This window comes from Tachysurus fulvidraco, chromosome 13 (assembly GCF_022655615.1).
Source record: "Tachysurus fulvidraco isolate hzauxx_2018 chromosome 13, HZAU_PFXX_2.0, whole genome shotgun sequence".
NCBI classification, from domain to species: Eukaryota; Metazoa; Chordata; class Actinopteri; order Siluriformes; family Bagridae; genus Tachysurus; species Tachysurus fulvidraco.
In genome coordinates, this window is record NC_062530.1 from 1,859,241 (window position 1) to 1,870,622 (window position 11,382).

Below are 11,382 nucleotides of genomic sequence, written 5' to 3' on the forward strand. Positions count from 1 at the left end.
TTCACCATTTAATTCTACAAAATGGTATCGGTCAGACAGATAGGATCTAAACCAGCTTAAAGCCTGACCATGAATACCTGTGTAATATTGTAAGCGATCTAGAAGAATGTTGTGATCTATAGTGTCGAATGCAGCACTAAGGTCAAGTAGAACTAATAGTGACATACAGTCTTGGTCCGAAGCTAAGAACAAGTCGTTTGTAACTTTAACAAGTGCAGTTTCTGTGCATTCTAGAGGTTTAGTGTGTGTAAACAAACAAACAAACAAACAAACAAACAAACAAACAAATAAATAAATAAATAGTGCAATTGTGCAACACCCAAATGTGTTAATATGCATTTTTATTGTTATTGTAGAAATTATGATTAAGGCTGTACACAGCTGAATCCGTTGGGTCGTAGCCCATGAAATGTTAAACTGCAGACAAAATCAATAGTTTATTTCACAAAACTGACCCTTTGTGTCAAATCTGACATGAATTATCTCCCGTCCTGAGTGAAAGATTCATGTATGTCGAACTTGCTCAAGTGACTGCCATCTGACCTTTCACCTTCTGTTGGTTATTTTCTCAACCTTTGGATAGAAAGCAGAGTTTTCTGAGCTGCAGCTCGATCCCCATCCTGAGAACTTAATCATCAGTGGAAGATAATGAATAATAGGGATTTTAAGCACCAGGTGATCTGAAGTTCACTAGATTAACCATTCGGTTGTGTTTACACTACGCTGAGAATCGATGGGAGATGATATGAAGGAATAATGTGCTGATATTCTATCAAAACACACAATACATCAAATCCATGATTTATATTAATATGAGAAGTCAATCACAATCTTATATATATATTACATTTAATTTTAGGATGATGCATCATTCATTTGATCTATTTAGTGTTAGGTTTCCTGTTTATTTACATTTACACCCACCCTTATCCAGAGCGACTTACATTTTATCTCATTTTTATACAACTGAGTAATTGAGGGTTAAGGGCCTTGCTCAGGGGCCCAACGGTGGCAGCTTAGTGGACATAGGAATTGAACTCACAACCTTCCGATTGGTAGTCCAAAACACCTAAACCGCTAGGCTATCACATCCCTCTAATGCATCCCTCTAATGCATCCCTCTAATGTTAATGAAACATCCACATCACAAGTACGTTCACATTCGCACTTACGTTAGAGCAGCTTTAAACAGTCCCTCACTCACCGAACTTTGAAAAAGTTACCAAACTAAACAATAATGCAAAGAAGAGGAGAATTCTGTGTCATGAAGATATGCGGAAACTTACATTTAAACTTTTCCCTTTTCCCTTAAGTGGTAAATAAACATCTTACAGAAAGCGGATCGTATTCAGGATTAACACGACGTCACGGTTCAAATATATTTTTAATTCAGTTTATTTGTTTAGCAGGTTTAACAATTCACATCGTCTCAAAGCAGCTTTACAGGAGAATAGAAACAGCTCAAAATGGAGTTATTATTTATCTCTAACATTACGATAACTAGTAATCAAGCCTGAGGTGACGGTGGTGAGGAAAAACTCCCTGAGATGATATGAGGAAGAAACCTTGAGAGGAACCAAACTCAGAAATGAACCTCATCGTCATTTGGGTGACGCTGAACAGGAAATAATGTCAATGTAAATAATGTCAATGTAAATAATGTCATTTCTACAACAGTTTATAGTAAAATAAGATAATTAATTCAAGTGTAAATAAAAAAGTCAAGCTTTTATAATAATAATAATAATAATAATAATAATAATAATAATAATAATAATAATATTCGGGGTCACGGGGGCTTAGTGGTTAGCTAGTTCGCCTCACACCTCCAGGGTTGGGGGTTCGATTCCCGCCTCCGCCTTGTGTGTGTGGAGTTTACATGTTCTCCCCGTGCCTCGGGGGTTTCCTCCGGGTACTCCGGTTTCCTCCCCCGGTCCAAAGACATGCATGGTAGGTTGATTGGCATCTCTGGAAAATTGTCCGTAGTGTGTGAGTGAATGAGAGTGTGTGTGTGTGTGTGCCCTGTGATGGGTTGGCACTCCGTCCAGGGTGTATCCTGCCTCGATGCCTGATGACGGCTGAGATAGGCACAGGCTCCCCGTGACCCAAGACATTCGGATAAAGCGGATAAAGCGGTAGAAGATGAATGAATGAATGAATGAATGAATGAATGAATAATAATAATAATAATAATAATAATAATAATAATAATAATAATAATAATAATAATTATTATTATTATTATTATTATTATTATTATTATTATTATTATTCATCTTTCTGCTGGTATTACACTAAAATAAATGAACTGCATTCAGCTGCATAACCGACCATTTGTATTTATTTTAGAAGAGAAATGAAGTTTTTGGGACAAAGACAAGTTTACAACATAAGTGTAGGAGCAAGAATATTGGCTACTTTTCCTTTAATAAATAATAAAGCGGGAACCCCTAAAGACTCGTCTCTGACTGCTCGCTTATTGGCTGACAAGATTTTTCTTGACACCAAGGCCCAGAGGGAGCGGACAAATCCCAGTAAAAACAACCTCGTCTCCAAAAGAGCTCCAGCATTTTGTTCGTTTGTGGCCCCTCGCCTCAGCAGCCCCTCTGTGTCTTAATTAAAAGTCCTGTGCCAGGCTGCATGCCGTGTCTCCAGCAGGATTAGTGGATTAGGGCCTCTGGAGGGTTTCGGTTGTCATGGCATGGTTTCTGTGGTGGCCAGCATGGCTCTGTAGCCCAAAGGCACCTCACTAAATTAAGGCCAGCTAAAGAGGAATGGAGAATGGAGGGTTCTGGATGAATCTGCAGGGGCTAAGTAAAAAAAAAAAAAAAAAAAAAAAGGGAGTAAAAATGAAAAATCAAACCTGGTGTAGACGATATGTGAAATTTTAATATTGTGTTAAAATAAAAGTATGTTTTTTTTTTGTTTTGTTTTTTTAAAGCAGCAAATTTAAAACCCTGATTATTGCCCGGTCAAGCCCCCGAGATTCACTACACTGGAAATCCGATACTGCTGATTAAAAAGGTGCTCCGTCCCATATTACAAAGACCGAGGAACTTTTACAGCTCTGAAAAGTGAGAGCAATCATTCAAACAAGCATAAAGCATTTTCTATCGAGCAACTTCCCCAGCTGATCTAATATTAGTGTTGCAGCACTAAGCAGAAAATACAGGGATGAACGAAAGAGGCTCGACAGGAGAAGCCGGGCCTAATAAAGAAGGGAGGCTTTGGAGTCCGGCTGCGCCTCGCTGTGTGGGCCACAGACAGTCTGGCGATGTGCACGACACACTCACATGTATATAAAATTATGTAAAGGGTCCTCGTAGTAGCACGAATCGAGCTATTCATGCGGTTCAAGGTATTGTCCAAACACACACGAGTCAACGGATTTTAATCATTGCTACAGAGATGATTTCTTATTAACCTCTTCAGTCTGTTAGCAGATTAATGGTTAATGTTGCTGCTATACTGTAGGTGTGGGACTGGCCAGTAGAGTAGAGAGGTTTCCAAATTTCTGTCACGTCCACACTGAAAGCTGTCTCAGATCATATATCAGGTACGAGGCTATGACACTCGGCTTCAACTTCCTCCGCACCTCCTGATCCTTCTACTGTACGTCGTTCACATGATAGCGCTAACTGCCCTGTTCTGCATACATGAGCTCACAGTTGTCTACGATTGGGTCGTGTCACTATGATTGACAGGGGGCCAGACTACTCCATCCCTTCGTGATGGATTCAGTTTAAAATGGTCTGTCCATATTACTTAACCTCCACAGAGTTGTGGAGAACCTGGAACCTACCCCAGAGGAAACCTTGCCCCCAATCATACACACACACACACACATGCAAACACACATCCATTTACACAAGATGGATAATTTAGAAATGTCAGTCAGCTGCAGCTCATGACTTTAGACTGGAAGAGAAAACCAGAGAACCCTGAGGAAACCCCAAAGCTCAGGAAGAACATGCAAACCCCACACAGGTAGTAATCTAACCCACAACCCCAAAGGTGCAATTCAAAGAACACTAACCACTAAGCCACCGTTACTCCACCACGCGCTACATCCTGTTTTGGGTTTCATGATGCCAGTAAAAGTGTGTAAAGTGCTTGCATTGAGAACATGTGGAAAAATGTACACCTTGGCTACAAAGAGTTTTATTATGAGAACATCTCATTGTTTAGAGGTTTTCCTGCACGATGGCACTGTTCTTCCTTACTTAGGTACTGGTACCAAAAGTAACTTACTGTAATAATAGTACTAATGCTTTACAGCAGACGTACAGTATGAAGCTAGTTTGGGTTATTTTGCACAGCTTCAAGCACTAAAAGTGACACAGTTCACAGTACAGAAGGGAAAACAAACCTGCACTTGTAACAAGCCCAGAATCTGGGAGTCCCGGACACTCGCTTGTCTCATGCCTACAACTGAGACACGTACAAATGCCCAGAGATGGTTAATGGTAATGCCCGGGGCTCAAAAGTGGCACCTTTTTAACTCACAACCTTCTGAACCTCATCCACAGATGAGCCAAATGAGTTTGTGTAGCACTGAAGCCTGGTGTTCAACTTCTCTAAACAAAACGTCCACCCTTAAACCTGAAAAAGCACATAGTCATTATCTCTGTCATATTTATAATCACCCGTCTACAAACGAGGACACGGCTGCCACGGTTTACTCTCGTCTCCTGATTAACATACATTAATCTCAGCCACGCTCTGGTTTGAAGGGCGACACAGCAAAGAGATCAAATTCTATTAATTCAATTCAATTAAGGAATAGCAGGAGACCGAATTACACCACAGTGATATCGGAGAGTTGGATACGTAACGGTGCAAAGTCATGACTTGGTGTAGTCATTAGCTCAGATTAAAATTTATCAGGAATAACACACTCTGTGGGAAAATAATAGAGGACGACGGAGCAGAGTCGACTTTAGCACTTATATAATACCAGCTGTGCTTTATTTCTCTCACACAACAGCGTTCATGAAACAATTTTTTATTTTTCTTTATTAGATCAAAAAATTTATTTAATTTGATTCATTTTTATTCTTTTGTTATTGCACTTTATGTTGAAGAACATCACTGAGACAGGTTTGGTTCCATTCTCATCTATAAGGTGATGCATTCTTTCTCTTAGCATCTTTTTTGCTTGTCTTTTAATAAACACATAAATGAATGAATGAATGAATGAATGAATGAATGAATGAATGAATGAATGAATGAATGAATGAATAAATGAATGAACGAATGAATGAATAAACGACTGAACAAATAAATAAATGAATGAATGAACAAATGAATGAATGAATGAATTAATGAACAAATAAATAAATGAATGAATGAATGAATGAATGAATGAATGAATGAATGAACAAATAAATGAATGAATGAATGAACGAACGAACAAACAAATGAATGAATGAATGAATGAATGAATGAATGAATGAATGAATGAATGAACAAATAAATAAATGAATGAATGAATGAACAAATGAATGAATGAACAAATGAATGAATGAATGAATGAATGAATGAATGAACAAATAAATAAATGAATGAATGAATGAATGAATAAATGAATGAATGAATGAATTAATGAATGAAAAAATGAATGAATGAATGAATGAATAAACTTGTCTGTCCTGAAGACTTCCTCGTGTATCGTCTCATTACAATCTACATTACAATCGGGTTCATAGTAAAGCTACATATACAATATGGTAAATATTTCCCTTAAATTTAATTAATAATAACAATAATTTTAGATTATTGTTACCATAGAAACGATACAGATCATTAATAATCAGCAGAAGCCATTTTGGCTGCCCGATGTGACGTCTCTATGCGATTCTGACCCACCATAGAGAACCTATTACTGTATTTCTGAATAATTTACCATCCAGATCTCTTCACCATTCTCAGCTCATCTCCTGGTCCGACGATATCCTACCATTAGAGGTAGAAAGATTCGTTTCTTCCTTGCAAAGCTCCTCAAACAGTACGTGGTATCCTGCCTTGCTAATTTCCGTCCACGTACGGGTCGTCATCTTCAGTCTAATCCAGCTGAAATTGTCTTTTCTGATTCCCGTCATCTCAAAGACATCTGAACCACCCTGAACATTTCATTTACTTCTTCCTAGAATTAAAACTTTCTTCCCAGGAGGTTGTAAAGTCTTTCATCCAGGGAAGCAGAGGAGGACAAAGTGTCATAGTACACTTGTGCTTTAAACAGGAATGTTCACAAAGAGGGTTCTGGGCATGGAGGAGGAAGTAAAGCTGAGCTTAAACAAAGCACATGCACAGTGTGTGCTCTTACTGATCCTCCATTTCTCCTGAGGATAATCAGAATCAGACCTCAGACTGTGTTGTTGAATTTACACCTGGTTAAAAGACACCATGTACAGTACGACCGGGATATCACAGGTCCGGGATGTGAGCATTAACGAGTCCAGCTTTATACGTGGTCTACGCCGCGTCATGCCGTTATAGAAAAATAACCGACAACAAGGTGATGAGATGAAGCCGAGTTACTGTTACAAGCTCAGATCCAAATGTAAAAGCAAGTGTGAAGAGTTTTATTTTTTTATGCCAAAGACATTTTTATTATTTTTTTTATTTATTGTTGCTAAGTGACAAATCATGTTTTATTTATTTCCGTTTATAGTTACGTTTATAGTTTTATGGCATGGCTGTGAGACAAGTTCATTCCTGTTCTCACTTACATTATAGTAGCTTTAAACATTCCTTCTCTTAAAGACTCTCATGTTTCTATTAGGAAAAAAACTATTAGGTTAATATAAGGACACCTGAGCTTCAGAAGTTCATTCATTCATTCATTCATTCATTCATTCATTCACTCATTTTCTACCACTTATCCAAACTTATCTCAGGCGTCATCGGGCATCGAGGCAGGATACACCTTGGACGGAGTTCCAACCCATCACAGGGCACACACACACTCTCATTCACTCACTCACACACACTCACACACTACGGACAATTTTCCAGAGATGTCAATCAACCTACCATGCATGTCTTTGGACCGCGAGAGGAAACCGGAGTACCCGGAGGAAACCCCCGAGGCACGGGGAGAACATGCAAAAAAATCGAACCCCCAACCCTGGAGGTGTGAGGCGAACGTGCTAACCACTAAGCCACCGTGCCCACCCACCCCCTCCCCCCAAGTTCATATGTTGATCATCTGATTTTTTTTTTTTTACTTAAATTTAAAAACGTTTGAATCAATTTGTTTAGATTTGTTTGATTTAATACTGTTAAAATATTGCACAAAGCTTTGACTGCTAACTCTAGCGTTTGTTACTTTACCTACAATTCGATCTGTAAGAAGTCACTTTTCCAAAACGGGTTCTTCGAGGGTTCCTTTCGAAGAGGTTCCTAAAGTTCAAGGCTCTATTTAAACCTTACTTTGTTAGGAAAGGATCAAACTTTTAAATCGAGATGAATCAGACTGGAAGGTGACACTAAATTGTGCTGCACTTCAGCTCTCCAGGAAAAGTCTAAGAACATAAAAAAAAAGAAATAAAAAGGATTTTAATAAAGTTCTGCATCTATTTTCATTATTGCTCGATGCACATCTGGTCTCTAAATTAAAACGCTGTGAAAAACAAGCAAGTAAATTTGCTGCAGACCTGACACGAGTTCAAATGGGCGTCGTTCCCATTCTCCCAGCCTCACGCTTTCACACATGTGGACCATTATTCCAGAGATACTGTAATAACAGTGGCACAGGCAGATTCGTATTACAGACACGTGGCACTAACACACCAGGCTGTTTCTCCCACGTCCAGCATCCTTATCCAGGACCTGCGTTCTCAGCTTTGCTTCCCGACATGAACGACAATTCTGTCCTCGGATCAGCGGATATTTTTTCCTGTATTCTTTCTCTCTCTAAAACATGACCTCATTCGTCACGGTTACAGTGTGGGATATGTTACGTTCTACGTTGCTACGCTATGATTTAAGTCATCTTCTGATGGTTTTCTGGCATATTATACATGTAACTTTAACTATGTATAAGCATGTGAACAAACTTGCACCAGGCATCATAATGTTTTATGTCTGTTATACTGTGTATATTCAGTACATTTCACCAGAGAGTGTGTGCTACAGTACGATGTTGTAATGATAACACTAATATAGTTTTTTATTTATTTATTTTGTTAGATATACATTACAACACAGTAAAATGCTTTCTTCACACATCCTAACTTTTTGGAAGTTTGGGTCAGAGATCATACAGTAGCCCTGGGGTAAATTGGATAAAGGGCCTCGCTCGAGGACCTAACAGTGGCGGCTTGGCAGTGCTTGGGGTTTGAACCCCGATCCTCCCATCAGCAACCCTGAGCCACTTGTGCCGCCACGATTTAGACAACTCGATAAGCACATAGCGATCATCTCGGATTCGGACAGTTCGCTTGTTTTGAGAAATCAATCCGAACCCATCGGACCAACCGATCAGCCTGTACAGCAAGGCATGATGGGAACTGCACTATATAGCACTTTTTAATGGATGAGCTCTAGGAGCAGAGCCCTGGAACATAAATAGATACACTCTGGTCAGTGAGAGGCCAGTTTACTCACATGTGGCGTACAGAAACACACGTTGGTACACTTCCTCACTGAGTCAAGGAGACAATGCCTCATTTTGAAGGAGCTGTTGCTATAGTAACAATAAGACATAAGAACATGTGCATTAATATAAACCTGCGATTTAAGTTACAGCCAAAGGACCTTCAGACCGGTCGGATTTGAGGATCGTACAACACTGTGGTATAAATAAACGTAACCGCACCACTTCGACATCTTGGAAGTAAATTCAGCGAGATCTAAAAAAGTGAGCGAGTTCATCTATGAATGAAGGCCAGAGGAAAAGTTAAGGAAGGAAAGGAAACACTAGAGCAGGACACGGGCCATGCGAAAACCATCAAGTGGCTGTCTGAGCATTCTGCCGACGGGCCGTCTCCCCAGAGCGCAGGGAGCATTAGCATGTGGTTCTAATAAGTGGATGAGCTGTCCTCAGATAGGACGCCAGTCCCACAAAGTCCTCCAAAGTCCTCCAAAGTCCTAAGAGCTTATGAAAGCCCCCTGAGGCAGAAATATAGAAAAGTGGGCAATAATGCAGGACACGAACTCACTTGTGCACCATAAAGGCCCAGCCACCTCAGGGCACACAAAATCAGACAGGTTCGGATCTGACGTCAGTCCCTCACTCGTTCCCTCCTACTTGGAATACGGAGTCTCTTCTAGCCAGAGGTTTATCCCTGTCACAGCGGTCGGGACAGCAGGAAGTCCTCACCAGGGACACAGAGATGCTTCTTAATCGGACCTCGGCACGGCGTCTGGAAAGCCGAGCCTGCCCAGGACTCGCTGTGGTCCGTGACGATTTTTTTTTAGCATCTTAAAACAGTATTCTCACAATTCCTGGCTGCTTCATATAAAAGGATGAGGTTACAAGTGACAGGAGAAGATGAGCAATTCGAGGAATAATGTGGACATTTCCAAGGAATGATTTTCCTCTTGCATCTTAATGCTACCACTGAGGCACACCACAAACACAAACAGAAAAAAAAGGAGCATTTATGCGACCACAGTTGCATGCACACATTGTTGGAGCATTATGTCATTACACATAGAATTATACTTCTGTAACGGAGTGACCTTGAGATAATGTGTACCACCACATTGTACAAACACGCTTAACACAAATCTGTACCGGCTGAACTATTGTTCCATTCCCATCATATCTGACTGAGCTATTAAGTGTATAATTATCCAGTTATTGCTGTTGACTGTGTATATAAACCTATCGGAGATAAAGCTCTGCCAAGCCGAACCGAGACGAGGTGTCGTACAAGGTCCTGAGCGCTCTTATAGGAAAACAGGCACGGTCTTAAGTACCTGAAGTAAAACAGCACTTTGGCAACGCTGAGAATTTCATTCATTACAGAACACCACATTGTACTTTGAGTTTTTTTTTTCTTCAGTTAATTCATGAAACAAGTTAGTTCCTGTTCTCACTTACAGAAACAGTAATCAATCGTTCCCACACAAACCTCTCTCTTTTTTCCTTTCTGCTATTTAGAAAGCTGTAAAATACCACAGCTTGTCTGAAGAGAGACGCTGTAAAATGTTCAGTGTTACCAGTGTTACACTTAATACTGGAGACTCCTTTCGTAACGTAAATATTAACTACGTTTAGGGTTACGAGTAGTTTTAGGTTTCCAGGTAGGACTGGGCTCAGGTTAGGGGAGGGTTATGGGCAGGTGTAGGGGTAGGGTTAGGTTTAGGTAAAAGTGTAGGGTTATGGGTAGGTGTGGGTTTCGGTGTAAGTTTATGGTTAGGTGTAGGCTTAGGTGAAGGCTGTAGGGGTATGTATGGGTTTTTCGGGGTAAAGTCTAGGTTTAGGCTAAGGCTGTAGGGGTAGGTGTAGCATTATGGGTAGGTTGTAAGGGTAGGGCTAGGTGTAAGTGGGGTAGAGGTAGGGGTAGGTGTGGGTAAGTTGTAAGGGTAGGACTAGGTATGGGTTTGGGGTAAGTTGTAGGGATAGGGCTAGGTGTGGGTTTAGGGGTAAGTTGTAGGGGTAGGGGTAGGTGTGGATTTAGGGTTAGGGCTAGGTGTGGGTTTAGGGGTAGGGGTAGGCATGGGTTTAGGGGTAGGGCTAGGCGTGGGTTTAGGGGTAGGGGTAGGCATGGGTTTAGGGTAGGGCTAGGTGTGGGTTTAGGGTTTAGCCTAGGTGTGGGTTTAGGGGTAGGGCTAGGTGTGGGTTTAGGGGTAGGCATGGGTTTAGGGGTAGGGATAGGTGTGGGTTTAGGGGAAAAGTTAGGCATGGGTTTAGGGGTAGGGCTAGGTGTGGGTTTAGGGGTAGGGGTAGGCATGGGTTTAGGGATAGGGATAGGTGTGGGTTTAGGGTTTAGCCTAGGTGTGGGTTTAGGGGAAGAGTTAGGAATGGGTTTAGGGGTAGGGCTAGGTGTGGGTTTAGGGTTTAGCCTAGGTGTGGGTTTAGGGGAAGAGTTAGGAATGGGTTTAGGGGTAGGGATAGGTGTGGGTTTAGGGGTAGGAGTAGGCATGTGTTTAGGGGTAGGGCTAGGTGTGGGTTTAGGGGTAGGAGTAGGCATGTGTTTAGGGGTAGGGCTAGGTGTGGGTTTAGGGGAAGGTTGTAAGAGTAGGATACACACGTTTCCCTCTATTGAACTGTTACTTTAGAAATGATGATATTAGAGAGTCCTGCGTTTTGCCTCTGCACCAGTCAGAATTCATAATTCAACATGGCAGTCATATTATTTTATTTTATATTCTATTATATTTTAGAAAATGATGTTCTGTTAAATAGCTATTTTTCTCTGAAATAATTAA

At 40.7% G+C, this 11,382-nt stretch overlaps 1 protein-coding gene across 1 annotated transcript; it reads right to left on the reverse strand.

Moving 5' to 3' along the window:
- Positions 1-10,430: 10,430 nt before the first annotated feature.
- Positions 10,431-11,144, reverse strand: LOC113651513 (extensin-like). Its single transcript, XM_027160283.1, has one exon. The coding sequence runs from the start codon at positions 11,142-11,144 to the stop codon at positions 10,431-10,433; it is 714 nt and encodes a 237-aa protein (XP_027016084.1).
- Positions 11,145-11,382: the final 238 nt, after the last annotated feature.